The sequence below is a fragment of the Podarcis tiliguerta genome, assembly GCF_965153285.1.
Source record: "Podarcis tiliguerta genome assembly, chromosome: 6".
NCBI lineage: Eukaryota > Metazoa > Chordata > Lepidosauria > Squamata > Lacertidae > Podarcis > Podarcis tiliguerta.
Window position 1 is genome coordinate 46,592,057 of NC_139539.1, and position 16,558 is coordinate 46,608,614.

Below are 16,558 nucleotides of genomic sequence, written 5' to 3' on the forward strand. Positions count from 1 at the left end.
AGTATGTACCTTAAAGCTGAAAGGTCTTGAAATATTCTCCTTTTATACTATTATGAATTTGGTCATGATAATAGGCACTCTGGCAGAACACACAAAAGCAACCAACAGGCCTCTTCTCATTGAAACCCACTCTGAACTTGCAACTTGGTTTTATTAGAAACGTGAGAAGCTGTATTGTACCCAGTCAGGCCAATGTTCAACTGAGTTCAGTACTGTCTACATGGATTGGCTGTGGGCTCAAGCACTGCCCAAAGGAAGTCTTCTGCAGCCCTACTGAAGATACCAGGGATTGATATCTCTCCCCCTTTACATGCCAAGCGACTAACATTTAACCCACTGGTTTATTATGTATGCTATACTCAACATCATTCTTGGAAATAGCTTTGAAGGTAGGTCTTCTATTTATACAAGTGGAAACAAGACCTTGTAACAGCTAATGGTTTGAGATATGGAAGAGAATTGTTTCATTGTGCACATCCAATAAAACAGTCAGGTCCTCTAGATAAAAAAAAGGGTCAAGAGCAATTAGCTTAAATTCTAGAACTGTTCTTTTTTATTAATGTTTGCCTGTGGCTTGCAGAACCATTAGGCTTCATAAAAGGCTGCTTTTTCAATGTTGTTGTGATTGTGGATGTTGTGCATGCTACCATTTTACCTTTTAAAAAAATTAAACACATGTAGCACTTCTTGCTTTAGCAACAACCAAAGCTGCAAGTTGTACAAATTCAAAACAGTTGCAAGGCATCATTTGTAGCATCTTGAGACATGTCCTAAACGGGGAGGTGACAACCTGATGACTTTGGGCTCTTTTGGAAGGAAGGGCGGGATCACTGAGCTCCATGAGATTGCAGTAAACGTAGTAATGCTGTTCCTGAAACAGGGAGTGCAAGTATTATTACAACAACTGTTGTCCATCCAGGCCAGCTATGTGTTGGAAAGCATAGGATCAGATTATCGTTATTTATTTCATAGAATTGTAGAATTGAAAGGGATCCTAAGGGTTATCTAGTTGAATCCCCTCCAATGCAGGATCATACCTGACAAATAGCCACCCAGCATCTGCTTAAAAACCTGAAAGGAAGGAGAGTTTTCCCTTGAGTGCTAGAGACTAACAGTGTCTTTCTAACAGATGTATTTACCAATAGGGACCGGGACATGGTGGTGCTGTGGTCTAAACCAGTGGTTCTGAATTAGCTAATTACTGATGACCCCTTATTTTTAAAAGGCCAAGTTATGGACCCCCTACTTTTGAAAAATTTGATAACTATGGTAGTTACCTGTGCAAACCAATTTTTTTGAAGAAAATGCAGGGCAGCCCCTAATAAGCAAATAATTTTAGGTATACTAAAAAAAACCCCACAGGACCATAAAATTTGTGCTCTTACTACAAATTGCCTATCCCCAGACAGTGGGTAAAACTTGTCTTTATTGCTCCACTACAACTGAATAATGGAATTGTGTCCCTAACTTGCTCGCTGACTCACAGTGCTCAAACCAGCCAGCTAGGGGTTCCCAAATCCTCACTGGGCTCTTACCTTCACATAGCTGTCAACGTTTCCCTTTTTCCGAATAGGATTCCTCGCAAGAAAAGGGGAAAGTTGACAGCTATGTATCTTCAGCGTTAGCAATTGCTGCCGCAGTCCAATGATACCCAGCCCGCCCTCGAGCTCTCCTTTACTCTCTTTCTCTTCTGCGCTGTACGCTAGTCTTGCTTTGTAACCCTGACGAGCCCGCCCTCAGCACGAAAGCCTGCAAGGCTGCTTCTGTCGGGACCATCCCAGCCTCACTTTGCAGAGGACCCGCAGCCCGCCTGAGCAAGCGCCACGCTTAGCGCGTGCCCTCCGGGCGGCGCTCTAAACACCCAACGCCCGCCCTGCGCGAGGCTCCTCCTCCTTTACGTCGGAATCTTCTGCGCACGCGCAGCGCCTTTCCCCCGCCCTTCCGCGCTCGCAGTGCGCACGCGTGGCCTCGCCGGGCTCTCCTCCTGTCGCTTTGCGCCGGGCGGGCTAGCTGGCTGTCGAGCGTCTTGTTCCTCCGTCCTGAGCCGGCGCCGCTCCCTCGCCCCTCGGCTTCCAGTCGCTGCCCTCCGGCGCCATGGTGCTCGACCTGGACCTCTTCCGCGCCGACAAAGGCGGAGACCCTGAGCTTGTGCGGGAGACGCAGCGGAAGCGCTTCAAGGACCCGGCGCTGGTGGACGCGCTGGTGGCCGCCGACGGGGCCTGGCGGAGATGTACGTGGGGCGGTGGGGGGGTCAGTGGGTGGGGTGTCGGATAAGGCTGTAGGGGTGTCATTAGGAAAGGGGGAGAAGAGAAAGAGCGACGCCCCAGCAGTCAGCTTAAGGGGGCCTTTGCGACCCCGACACGTGTCTCCCCATCCTCACGTTTTTTCCTTGAACCTCTTTCACGCTGTCTCTGTGAGGAGCCGCGTTTGAACCCCTCGCCTCGGTGGCGTCCGGCGTGGGATGAGGGGTGAGGCCCGTGAGAAGAAAGGGGCTCCTCACGGCCGTCTCTTCCCTCCCCGCCGTCGTATGAATGGGCACACAGACCTCTCATTCTCACTCCCCGGCCATGAGATCCGACGGGGGGGGGTGTCTTTGCTGCTGCTGCTTTATTTCTAGGCCCTGGTCGAAGGGCAGGTTTGGAGTGGCTCTTTTGAGACATGGGGGGGGGGGAGTCATCCCTTCAGAGGGCTTCAGGGCGCTCCCATCTGTCTTCTGGACAACCCCCCCCCCCCAAAAAAAAGTGTAAGGTGTTGTTTTAATTGTATTTCCCAATTAGGGTTTTCCTCTTCGCCGTCTTCTCTGGTGTTTCACAGCTGCATTGCCCTTTAAATGGATGGGCTTGCGATTTGGCAGGACGCTGTTCAGGCATTGGTGCTGCCTAGTCTGATGCAATCCTGCTGTAACCAGCATCATAGAAAGTGACTGGCACGCTAGAGCTCATATTAGCCGCAGCACTGCTTCATTTTCTATGGGCATGTTTCCTTGCCAGTGATTTTGATAACTTGTGTTAAATGCCTTTTACATTGTGCTTTACATTGTGACAAAGTGTTGGTAATATTGCCTGCGGTGAAATGTGTGCTTTATTACCTCTAACCAGAAAATGAGTGGGGGGAAATGGAATGGGCCTGTCACGTCAGATGCCTGAGACCACTGCTACTCATTTAGAATCAGATGGAGGTTCACCATATGATCCTATGCCCCAAATCATCTCTCCTAGACTTCATTTTCAATATCTCCAGAATGCCGGGTGGTGAAGAGTCTATGAAATGATATAGAATTCAAATTGTAATACAATAAAATACAAGATATAAAAAGTAAAAGAAGCCATCAAAATAGAATTAAAAGTTATACAGCATCTAGCAGAGTGTGTTTTAGTTGCTGTAATGAGCAGAAAAATCATTAAGTGATTTGCCAAGACCTTTAACAGTTTTCAAGTAAAGCATTGCCATTAAGTACAGCGTTGCCTGCTGTCTGTATATGGAAATTCTGGAAGTAGGATGAGTAATATGTTGAAATATATATATCCAGCAACAATAACAACTAAAATAAAAATGAGATATTCAGTTTAAGCTAATCTTCATTTTACTGTACCATGCAAAAATCATAATGAGTGTTCAGAATCAGAAGCTGCTTCCTTTGGTAGTGGGTGTGTTCTGTATTTGCAGGCCTCTGAATTGCATCTTCTTGCTGAGATTAAATGAGAAAAAGTATATGCCATCACTTCCCATAATACTTTACAAACTGCTATCCTTTCTCAGAGGTTGCCTGGGTATTGTAACTTTTGCGCAGTATCATGCATAATATAAGATAAAATCTTCAGTTTAACAGAATGAACGTATTTTAATCTGTGCTACACCCATAGTAGTAGCAGCAGCAGCAGCAGCCAGATAGTTCAATAGACTTATGATTTTGTGTAGAAACTCATCCTTTAAATGTAGACGCCTCTTAGCATTTTTTCAAATGTTTTCCTTCCAGGCAGATTCCGTGCAGACAATCTGAACAAACTGAAGAACCTTTGCAGCAAAACTATAGGCGAGAAAATGAAGGTGCGATTTATTGGAATCACAGCTTCTGATTGGTTATCAAAACCACTATGATGTTTGCCATTTTGTTTTGTGATTAACTGTGCTAGAAAACATGTAGCGTTCAATCAGTGGCATGAAAAACACCATTAGGGAAATAAAAGGCTTGACAGATTGGGAGCTGTCCAGAAGAAAAGTGGTATGTCTGAGAGGATGATGATGAGGCAGCATGCTCAACTATGCTTTTAATTTTAATATTAAAGGTAAAGGGACCCCGACCATTAGGTCCAGTCATGACTGACTCTGGGGTTGCGGCGCTCATCTCGCTTTATTGGCCGAGGGAGCCAGCGTACAGCTTCCGGGTCATGTTGCCAGCATGACTTAAGCCACTTCTGGCGAACCAGAGCAGCGCACGGAAACGCCGTTTACCTTCCCGCCGGAGCGGTACCTATTTATCTACTTGCACTTTGATGTGCTTTCGAACTGCTAGGTTGGCAGGAGCAGGGACCGAGCAACGGGAGCTCACCCCGTCGCTGGTACTCGAACCGTGGCCCATCTGATCGGCAAGCCCTAGGCTCTGTGGTTTAACCCACAGTGCCACCCATGTCCCATTTTAATATTACGGAACACTAAAGCACAAAGAAGTTGTCAAGCTGAATTTAGCCCACTATCATCTTAGGATCACAGTCTGATTCCCTCCCACCAAGCAATGAGATAGAATCGCTTAGAACTGGGTGAGGGGAAAGCGAGTTTTATTTATTGACTGGCCTTTCAAACTGCCTTTCATACACAGAATCTGAGGGGAGTGTACAAAATATATAAAAATACAATAAAATGACAAACCTATGGGCCTTCAGTAGCAGTTGTAAAATACAGATACTAAGACTTTAATCCTTGCAGCTAAATCCCTGAGAAAAGAATTGCATTTTAAGTAAAGAGTGGGATAACATTGCCTCTAATGAGAGGGAGTTCCACAAATGGGCATGTAATGATAGTGAGGGCCCACACGTGTTGGCAGGATCAGGAGACAGGCCTTCTCTTTTACTTATGAAGTGGATTTAGTATCTCCAAATTATTAATTTAACACTTCTGAAAGAGTACTGTTTCAGATGTTTTTCCAATTGATACTGTGTTGAAAAAATAAAGGGTGATACCAGATTTGTTTGTTTACTGCAGGGGTGGCTACCCTCTTCTGCCCAAAGGTTGCATTACCTTTTGACCATGCCTGCAAGGTCAGCATGGCCAAAGTAAAAGTGGGTGTGGCTAAAATGAACATGTACACCATCATCCTTGCACAGGCATGCAGGACACACTTATGCCACACACAGAGACCAATAACATCCATTGGAACTATTTATTTCCTCCCCCACTCCCATCCTCTCTCCAGTTTTACTCCTCAAGCTTGCAGGGCTTTAGAATGGAAATGATGGCATCAGAGACTGCCTCTACACAAAGTCCTTTGCTCTGCCATGAAGAGCAAATTGTAATATTCCACCTGTTTCAGAGCACTCTGATGGTGACAAAAATGGAATTGTGTATATGAAGGGGGGCTTCCTTGCACAGAGCCCTTAGTTTAGTCATGACCAAGTGGAACTTTGAAGGGGTCATTCTGTTCTCCTCACCCACATTAGAGCACTCCAGGAATTGCTGAGAGACAACATGGCGATGATATGTATGATGGATATTTTATAATCTTTACTAGGAAATGGAAACCAGTGATCTAGGCAGGTCTGCATTTGTACAATATTTGTGTAGGTATTTGTACAAATACAAGCTGCATTTGTAGAATATTTTTGTTCTATTGCTTTTTTATTTGCCAATTGATTGCTTTTTTTAAATTTCTACATATATAGAAAAAAGAGCCAGTAGGAAATGATGACCACATACCAGAAAATGCACAAAATATCGATGAACTTACAGCAGACATCTTAGCAGTAAGTTATTTTCAACTAGTTTCTTACTTGACCATTCACTGGTTTACAGTGTATTGTATCTGTGAAGTATACTCTGGTGTTTGCTTTTCGCCTCACCCATGTCACTTGTGCAGCTTCAGATTGGGTGAGGAGCGTGTGTGAACAAGAAAATATGTTAATTGCATTCTGATTCTTTTGTTCCGTTGCGCTTTATTAATTGTTCAGTTACCCACTGGTCTCTAATGTTGGAGCTGTGGTAATTCTCTCCCTCTGCAGGTTAGCTAGTGGTTTTTAACGTGTGTTTTTTCACCTCTCTTATACCCTGAGCTGAAATACAATTTTGTGAGGAGAGGTGGATCTATAATTTGCCCCTCAGTCTGCTAGTTCATCCTTTTCTCATGGGCAAGAGAACTGTGAGGCTTGCCTGTTGTCCACTGCGTAGTCAAGCGGCTATGGATGCTGAGGTTTAGGAAGCTCCTCATCTCCCCTTCCTGCTGTAGAACAGAGGGGAGTGGCATGGCTGGTTCAGCTCTGTGTGGACCATTTGGCTTGGCAGCATTGGAGCCAAACTATTCCCAGCGTTCCTCCAAGTCTTGGAGCTAAGGAAGGGGTGGATTTGCTGCATAACTGCTGGGATGACCCCCACATGTCAACCTGTGAATAAAACTCGGGTCACTATACTTGCCAACAGTGACGGCTAATTTACCCTAGCATAGTGAGTGAAAATGTAGGAGCCTATGTTAGAGTAAGGACCAAACTAGATAAGATGTCAGGAGATCTGCAGTCAGGTCTCCTGATGCATTTTTTTTTATCAAAGGATTTTTGGATTTTTATCAAAGGATTTATGGATTTTATCAAAGGATTTAAGGATTTTTGGAACATATTTATTCCTTAACTTTGTTTCTGACTGATTGAGGACTGAATCTGTTGTGTATACTATACTTCTGCTTCCATATATAGCCAGACACATTTTGTTGAACTGTTAACCTGTATTCAGTACAGTTGTTATGCTGGTGGTCCAGAGAAACCTAAAAATGTTTTTCTGGGTGCCTCAAATTAATTATAAAATTACATTGGGAAGATTTTGGATTATATTCGACTGTCATGTGAAAAGCACTTAAAGTGTGAGCACTGAGCTAAAAACAATAAGTTCTCTTATGCTACTGAAACAATTTATAGTGGGGTGACTTTGGGCCACCACTATCTCACAGTATAACCTATTTCATAGGGTTGTTTTGAATATAAAATGGTGAAGGAGAAACATGTACACCACCTGGTGGTCCTTAGAGAAAAGCTGGATATAAGTGTAACAATATTTTTTTTAAAGGATATGTGTTTACTATCGAGCAATAGATCATCACAGAGATTTCATACTTGCTATTGTCCCAGAAGCAGCTGCTTCTCTGGATATAGAATAAGCCAATGCAGAGATTCAGTAGGAAGCACAGCTTGCACTGTCTGTGCAGCTGTAGTAAAAAAAAGAATAAGAAGCTAAGCCCCCTGCCTTGCACAATCGTTTGTCCAGGCACCAGCTGCTGGGCATACATCTTCTGCCATTTTGATAACTCCACAAGTCACAGAATTTCTCCCTCGCACTGCAGCCTTGCAGCTGCTACTACAGATACTATAAAAGCTGTATATCCGAGAGCAGTTAATTTACCATCTATTGTATGTTCACCTCTACTATACTGTGATAGCGGACCTCTGCCCTAGAACTTGCTTCCTCATTTTATTCCTTTCAGCAACAAGCCAAAGTATTTTATACCTCTGTTTTTTTTATAGGGTTGTTGTTTTGGATTGTTGTTTTTCTGCTGATATTCGTTGGTTACGTTATTTTAATTATTGCTTTATTTTGTGTTTGACTAGTAAGCCACCCTGACAATAGGAATAAAATGTGTTGGTAGAGGAATTTAATAAGTAAACTATTTGCCATGCTTCTTGTTGCATTAGTCATTTTGCCATAAAAGCAGAAAAATGGTGAAGAAGATAGGTAGAGGGCTTCGTATGCCAATTGGCACCTTTTGCTAGCAAGCACACTCTGAAGTGAGAAAGATCCTGTATATACTAATAGCAAACATGCTTTCTGAGTGTAGGTACTTATACAGCCAAAACAGCATTGTCCATGCACAAGAGAGAAGCATCAGCAGGCTTTGGAAAACACCAAGGTTTCCAGATGTCTCAAAAAGTGAGGGCAGGACGGGACGGGATATATGGGAAGGAACCCCAGAGCATCCCAGTGAGGACCAAGCTTGTTCGGTGGGCACAAAATGCTGACAGTTAGCAGGGTGGCAGTGGAATGGAGTATCTTGGAGAAAGACACGGCTGGCTTGCTGTGGTCCTGAACAGAAGCCCTCCACCATATGGTATTTTATTGCAGAGCCCAATCTTCTGTTATGATAATAAAAACTGAGCAGTAGCACAAAGCATTCTTGCACGGGATACTGTGCTGACATGAGTTTTGGATCAGAAACATCATCAACCAACCATTGTCTTGTCCTTTGGCCCCCAATTTGTGCCACTCTAAGACTTATATGTCTGTAATGCATAATGCATAATGCAAAGCTAGTCCTTGATGAGGCTTTCCATGTGTGAGCTTCTGCTGGTAGTAAACCAGGTATTGCCTTTTACCCTGAGTCCCATAGAACCAACATTGGTTCTTGGTGATGCTAGACCACCGGCTGAAATGTGAAACTGTAGTTGATAGAATTACGGTTTCCAAAAAATGGATGTGTCTATTTTCACAAGATATTATTCTTTTCTTATATTTCTTATATTAGGCCCACTTTTGTGTTTCAGGGTCTTCAAGTAAGCCAAATAAAGAAAGTTCGTCTTCTAATTGATGAAGCAATACTGAACTGTGATGAAGAGCGCTTGAAGCTGGAGGCAGAGCGGTTTGAAAACCTCAGAGAAATTGGAAATCTCCTTCATCCCTCTGTGCCAATCAGTAATGATGAGGTAGGAGCAAATTCCACACTTTTATATAAATGTGCATGAGAGACAGTGTGTGGCTTGGTTGTCACAGCCTTGTGCATCACTATTAAACTGTCCTGCTGGTAGGGTGGGGAGACGGCAAGCTGAGGGTATAAAGTCCTGAGGGTGTGAGACAGTACATCCTAGGTGAGGAGGTTGAGAAGTTTATGCAATTTGTATTCTAGAACAGTGTTCCCCATAGAAAAGAAAGTCACAAATGGAAAAAAAATCCCAAATAAGCACAAAACCGGGTTCTTGTTTAGGAAATGTATGGGAAACAGACTTAGGCTGGAATTCAACATCATGGTATTACAAATGTCGCATCTGTGCAAGCATATCAACCTGCCAGGTGGAACGGTCTCCCCTCCCCCGTGTGCTATTCTCCCGACACCCATCCACCCCCTGAGACAATTTCGGGGGGTGCAGGTCTCATGCAACAGGAAAGCCCGTTGTGCAAGTGAAAGTCCCTGCTTTGGGCTTCCCCTGGCAGGGCCCCTTAGGTGAATCCTACCCATGATGTGTGGCTTGGAACCAACCATTTGTCCAACAAGACAATATTTTGTTTAATAATACTATTAAGTGAGTCTGATACAATACTGGGCTGGTTGGATTTTGCATTGGAATAATTGCCTAAGAGTGTTGCTATGGAGACGTCATACTCATTCCTGTTGTTGGCAAGTAGTAATTTTGAAAGCACTTAAGAGAGTTGCTGGGTGCTTCTGTGACAGCTCTGCAGGAGACTAAAAGACCATCAGATCTATTCCTTTCTTCCTCTGCATCTCAGCCCCTTCTCCAGGGCAGAGCAAACCTACACACCACCTTCTCTTCAGTCAGCCTATAGGATGCAGATGGCAGCATGCCACAAGTAGAGAGCAAATGCAGTGCAGGAAGCTTCTGGGAATTGTAAGTGCTACTGTGCAAGCAAATACCAGCCAGGATTGTGCATGTGAACACATACAATTAAATCATGGATGAGATAATTGGCTTGGATTGATATTGTTTCTATTGGGATGTTCAAAGGCCTAGAACAAAACTTTCTCCCTTTTTATCATATGGGTAGGATGCAGATAACAAAGTGGAGAGGCTATGGGGAGACTGCACAGTGAGGAAGAAGTATTCTCATGTGGACTTGGTTGTCATGGTGGATGGCTATGAGGGAGAAAAGGGAGCCATTGTTGCTGGAAGCAGAGGATACTTTCTAAAGGTGAGAACTTAACTTCTTAATCATTGCTATTTATAGGACTGGGAGAATTGGGATCCCAGAAGAAAACTTATTTTGAAAATTGTACCTTGCTTTTCAAAGCCAAAACACCACCTTCACAAAGTGGTTTGTTTAATATCTAAGCTGTGGAAGACTGTCAGAATACAACGTTCCTGCCAGTGCCGTTTCAAAATGTGGGTTCTCGGGAGCAGAATATTCACTTACCTACTTTCTTCTTTGTTGTTCTATAGGGTGCCCTGGTTTTTCTAGAGCAAGCTCTCATCCAGTACGCCCTGCAGACACTGCTTAGCAAAGGTTACACCCCTGTTTATACCCCTTTCTTCATGAGAAAAGAGGTGATGCAGGAAGTGGCCCAGCTAAGCCAGTTTGATGAAGAGCTCTACAAGGTAAGGTGGGAAGGGTAAAATTACTCTTTTAGTAGCAAACTATAGAAGCTTCTAGAAAAGTTTTGTGTTGCTTCCCTTAATGTGTAATCACATTGTCCCTGGAGCCATGTGAAATTTTTCAAATACTGCTGGTAAACTTTCAGTCAGATAATTGACTGTATTTCAATATTTGTCCTTCATTTCAAATTGCTGCACACTTCTTTAGGAAGCATTTCTACCATCAGCCACAGTTGGTGCTAATAATTTATGATAATGAAAAGGAATGTTGGGTTGATAGGTTAAAGGTTTTGTTAACATTATTTCTAATCATCACAGGCATTGTGACATGTCTTCCCCATTTTCTGATCCACAAGTACTTAACTGTTTGTCATTGGGGGGTCAGAATGGTTAGTGATGTTTTCATATGAAAGGTACTGTATTTTTCACTCTATAAGACGCACCCCCCCAAAAAAAATTAAGGGGAAATGTGTGTGCATCTTATGGAGCGAATGCAGGCTCCTTGGCTTCAGCGATAGCAACGCGAAGCCTCCAAAGTGCAGAGGGAGTGCTCACTCCGTGCACTAGAGGCTTCGGTTTGCTTTCGCTAAAGCCAGGAGAGCAAGACTCTCCTGGCTTCAGCGAAAGGAACCTGAAGCCTCCAGGCTTCAGGGATACCCACCTGAAACCGGAGGCTTTGGGTTGCTTCGCTGAAACCAGGAGAGCAAGAGGGATTGGTGCGCACCGATCCCTCTTGCTCTCCTGGCTTCGCTTCGCTGGAGAGGCTTTCATAGCTTTCCCTCTGCGCAGCGCCCCTTCAGCGAAGCAGGAGGAGAAATGGAAGGGGCTTCGTTTCCTCTGCCGCTTTGCTGAAGGGGCGCTGAGCAGAGAGGGGGAGAATTTTTTTCTTGTTCTCCCCCTCTGAAACAAGGTGTGTCCTATGGTCAGGTGTGCCCTATAGAGCGAAAAATACGGTAATTAATGTAGCTAAGTTGTAGCTAAGCAACAACTTAGAAAAACAATCATAGAAGAAATTATATGATTCAGTGAACCAGTAATTTAGCCCACAAGGGCTTTCATTGGAATGGTCCACTGAAGCTTTGTCTATTTCATGACATCTTGCTACACTGGTCTAATGGACTAACTTTTTCTACTTCTCAGGTACTTGGCAAAGGCAGTGAGAAGAGCGATGATAACACTATTGATGAGAAATACCTGATTGCTACATCTGAACAGCCAATTGCAGCATTGCACAGGGATGAATGGCTGAAGCCAGAGGACCTGCCCATCAAATACGCTGGGCTGTCTACCTGCTTCCGCCAGGAAGTTGGTTCACATGGCCGTGATACCAGAGGCATTTTCCGTGTTCACCAATTTGAAAAGGTATTGCAGTTGCAAAAGTTATTAATCCAGGGTTGTATTACTCATTTCACAAACGAGACAATTTCTGTTCACACAACAGAACTTCCCCTTCTTCTCTTCCTCCCCCAACCCCCGCTCCCCTCCAGATCAGATTTGAGGGTGGGGAAGGAGAAGGGAGGAAAGTTAAGTTGCCTGAACATAAGTTGTTGCACTCACTCAATGACTTAGTTTGAGTCAGTCCCCAGATAGTGTGTGCTTTTCAGCGATGTGCCGTTGAAGAAGTTTGCATTGTTGAAATGTATTGGGCAATTGAAATGAAATTGGTGTTCCTCTGTAACAGTTTATGGCAACTGAAAGTGTTGTTTGTATTCAGTAGGAGGCCGATAGCTATTTTTCTCTGTCTTAGTAGTACTTAGAAGCTGGTTTATGTTTGGGAACTGAAAGTTGTGTTTGGTTGCATTAGGCTGTTGAGTTACATTCACCTCCATTTTATGATTGTTTTCAGTTTTAGTTCATTGTTTTTTCTTGGTAAGGTTATCTTTAGTAAAATTTGCAGGGTTTCCCTCCCCCTGACTTTTCATGCTGTCAAAAGCTTGGGAATCCAGCATTGTTCCCAAAGGAACTGATTTTAGGGGTTGATGTTAAGTCACAGAAGACACAGAACAGTAAAATTATTATATTCTGGGATTCAAATTCCTCTGTGTGTCTATGAAGGATTGCTACTTTCTTTTGTTTTTTGTTTCCTGCTCTGAAGTTTCTGCTTTTGACCCTTTCCAGATTGAGCAATTTGTCTACGCATCACCTCATGATAACAAGTCTTGGGAGATGTTTGATGAGATGATTGCAACTGCTGAAGAGTTCTATCAATCTCTGGGCATCCCTTACCATATTGTGAATATTGTCTCAGGTATGTATATACCCCCAAAATAAATTGCAGCCTAATCTATGTTTGGTTTCTCAAAGTTAAATCTTTCAGTGTTCAGTGTGGCCTACACCCTAGAAAGTGTCACACAATTGCACTTGACAGGCAGTAAACTCTGGTCATTTGTATCAGGATTTATTTGCTCTAACTATAGTAGAATCTGACCTGTAGTATCTCAGCATGCAGCTATGTACTCATGTTTATTGTCCAGACTAACACACATTCTAATTGAGGAAAATGACCATAGATCTCCTTGTTACTCTTGGTTTCATTCTGTATCTCCAAAACTATGAGAGGGGTGAGATGTGAGAAAGGCACATCTTTCAGTTCCCATTATTAGAACACTGAATCAGTACCTAAATGCCTAAATGCCACCTCATGTTGTTACAGGTTCCTTGAATCATGCTGCCAGTAAGAAGTTGGACTTGGAGGCATGGTTCCCAGGTTCAGGAGCGTTCCGTGAACTTGTTTCTTGCTCGAACTGCACTGACTACCAGGCACGTCGGCTGCGGATCCGTTATGGACAAACCAAGAAGATGATGGACAAAGTAAGCTGCTTTGTATATTTTACATATACAATTCTCCCAGTGCATCATTTACAACATACTGGTGTTCTAGTTAAATAATTATTTGGGTTCTGAAGAAGGTGCTGCTGTTTACCCACTGTAGCCTTCAGGAAAACACCTGCCTTTTTGCTTTAGTCTGATATGTTTTTTCTATTCGCCATCTGAGTTGATTGTCCCAATAGGTTGCAACTTTGAGTCTCCCTAGCAAAGTTGGCAGTAATGTTGATTCTGGAGATCTAGCAAAAGTTGGAAAGGCCCTGTTAATTTCCATAATTTCCCATAAAGATCCAGGTTTTCTGCCTGTCATTTTGTCTCACTACTTCTTCTGTGATGCTGCCATGGAAGTGACCAGTTTCAGAATGGTCCACTTGCCAGTTGAGAATTAACTGACTGCTACCAAGGAGCCCTAGGATTGCTTTCTTGAAAAAAGTAAAAAATGTAATCCCTTAAAATTATGAAGAGTGTAGAAATGGAAACCTGAAGAATGAATAATCATTGGGCTTTCCTTTTCTTTTTTAGATTTTTTTTTTAATTTGAAAGACAGAGGTTGTATCCAGTGAAGTCAAACAACCCCTAATAGTTACTTGGTGTTCAGATATTGGACATTAGTAAACAAACCAACATTCATGCAAACACATTTAAAGGCAAAGCTCAGTTATTTTCATTCTCACAATTATCACAGAAAAGGAGGATGTTATCTAGTTCAACTAACAGTGCAATCTACCTTGCTGCTTCTAAAATGTTTAGATAAGGAAGTCTGTTGCAAAGTGATTGGTTAAGCTAAGCTAGAAAATGTTAGTTGTAGTGTTCCTAAATTGGAACAACTATTTATTAGACTGAAGGCTCTGCCTTTTCAGATGACTGAGTAACAGAATGACAGATTAGGTTTATTGGAATGGTTATTTTGGAGATGGTATTTATCCTCTTAAAAATGTGTTTTCTTGCTGCTGCTTTTACTTGCTTTTACTTACTGAGAACATGAAATGTTCTGCCCTCAAAGGTGGAGTTTGTGCATATGCTCAATGCCACGATGTGTGCTACAACACGTGCTATATGTGCCATCCTTGAGAATTACCAGACAGAGGAAGGAATCATTGTACCAGAGAAATTAAGGGACTTCATGCCGCCAGGTAATAAAAGGAAAATGCTTGTTGCCCTCCCCCTCCCCATAGCTATCCATAATTGTGTATTTTATACCGTCTAATCGTCCTTGTTGTCTGAGCCTAACAACTCTTCTTAATTCATAAAACAATTGTGACAATTTCCTTCTGTCTAGAGTAAAGGGTTATATCGCGTATGACTTGCATTGTTTCTTCTCTTGACACTAAACAAAGAGAATTCATTACAGTTGCTATTTTTACTGACCCATAACATTTCAAGAGTTCTGTCATACTTCTTTTGAGTGCTAGCTTTGTGCCCAAGAGCACCACCACCAGTTTAGGAGCAGTATGTAAGAGGATGCAGGTGGGTCTTTCTGGTCCTTGGCTGGAAAAGGGTGGGCAAGCTCAGATGTGCTGTCCCTAACACTGTCTACTTTACTTTGTTCAAGGACATGGGGTAAATTAATCAAGGTGACTTGGTGTGTAAGATTGGTGTGATGTGTGAGAACAGACGGAGGATTCTTGTTGATACTTCCTTTGTAGAAGTTTGGCCCTGGTGTGTTCACTCTGTTATCTTGCTCTGCCTTCTTCCTCCTTTTAGGCCTGAAAGAAATGATAAAATTTGTAAAACCTGCTCCTATTGATCAGGAACTTTCCAAGAAGCAGAAGAAACAGCATGAGGGAAGCAAAAAGAAATCGGCTGGTGGGGACTGTGCACTGGAAGGAAAGATGCAGAACATGGATGTGAACAGTCCCTAAAAGGGATCTATGTGTTACTTTTTCTGAGATTGCACAGTTTAGTGCATAAAGCTGCAGGGGGTCCTGGATATGAATTCCTGCTTTGTCTCATCCCTCCTGTCACCATGGGCAAGTTACTTTTTTCCATCTCGGCTTCCACCCACTATAGCATGGGAAGATGTTCCTTCCCATGCTGGCTCTGAGGATCCACTGGTGTTTGTTTTCACATTGAATGTGGAAAGCACTAGAGGTGCTGACCAGTTCCCCAGAAATCTGTATGTCTTACATTATGTTAATTATCCATGGAAACAGTTTCTATTCAAACCCCTAGTTGCAAATCCAAGCAGAGGGAACAAACTGCTATATCATGTTTATTTGCTGAAAATCTCTGCTGAGCAGAAGCAACACTGGGATAAAGCAAAGATCAAAAGGGAAAATAAGTATAGGTATGTGGCGTTTTACTGTAAAGACAGTCTTTGCTTAGTCATAGGATTTTACCTGATATGGTGGCACTCAGTGAATAAAGCAAGCATTGGAAAAAAATGATGCTTTTCTCAGTTGTATTTTATGACTTCTGTATTTCTTGGATTCCTTTAACAACATTGCTTGTATCTGCTCACATATGAAGCGGACTGTTTTACACAGATGTGTAAGTGGCCATAGTTTGCAGATATGAAATGCAGGTTAACAGAACCCAACTTTTTGTTTTGTGTTACTACTGGCCTATTAGCTGTATGCCTTCAAATACATTTGTGCAGTACTTCCATGTCAGCATAATAACTTGGCCTGTATCTTCCATTTACCTCAGTTATCCGTAATTTTCTGGATATTTAATTCATTCAAATTGTAACATTTAATAATATCTGTGGAATTTGCATAGCAAAAAGGAGTCCCATATCAGATGAAAGATAGAAATTGAGAGGGCATGTCACCAAGCTTTTAGCACCTAGGATGCAATTAATCTGGTCCTAAAGACTTGAACTCATGTAACATAGATGAGTATTTCCTGGCCATCTCCTTATCAATCTGGATTTTCAATCCTACCCTCTTAACTGTTCAGGTTACCTATATGAGATTGCACAGGGTTCCTCTTTGGAGAGAAGACACAAAGATAAATAGGAGTTGAACAATTAGCTGACCAAACACTAAGCAGCTGTCTGGAGAAGGTGGAATGTCCAGGCATCTTCCATTCATATCAGAGGTGAAGAAACAGCGTTTTACAAGCTTCAAACAGCAATTTCCTTGCTGGGAATTTCCTACCATCTTCAAACTTCCATTCCTTTTTTATGTGTCTTTGGGTTGTGTTGACCTATTCATATCTGACATCACTGGTGACCAACAAAACACTCCTTCCACTCCAGTGCAGTTAAAAAAATCATC

General features: G+C 42.7%; 1 protein-coding gene across 2 annotated transcripts; it reads left to right on the plus strand.

Moving 5' to 3' along the window:
• The first annotated feature begins 1,926 nt into the window (after positions 1–1,926).
• Positions 1,927–15,721, plus strand: SARS1 (seryl-tRNA synthetase 1). Of its 2 annotated transcripts, none has more exons than XM_083445781.1 (11): positions 1,927–2,230; positions 3,977–4,047; positions 5,877–5,957; positions 8,733–8,891; positions 9,967–10,110; positions 10,359–10,514; positions 11,652–11,873; positions 12,630–12,759; positions 13,165–13,322; positions 14,341–14,470; positions 15,042–15,721. In XM_083445781.1, the coding sequence occupies exons 1-11, from the start codon at positions 2,095–2,097 to the stop codon at positions 15,197–15,199; spliced, it is 1,545 nt and encodes a 514-aa protein (XP_083301907.1). In that variant the 5' UTR covers positions 1,927–2,094; the 3' UTR covers positions 15,200–15,721. The 2 variants fall into 2 exon arrangements, 1 of the variants encoding a protein (XP_083301907.1); XR_014512563.1 differs by having other exon boundaries at positions 1,954–2,230; positions 14,341–14,721; positions 14,782–15,721.
• Positions 15,722–16,558: the final 837 nt, after the last annotated feature.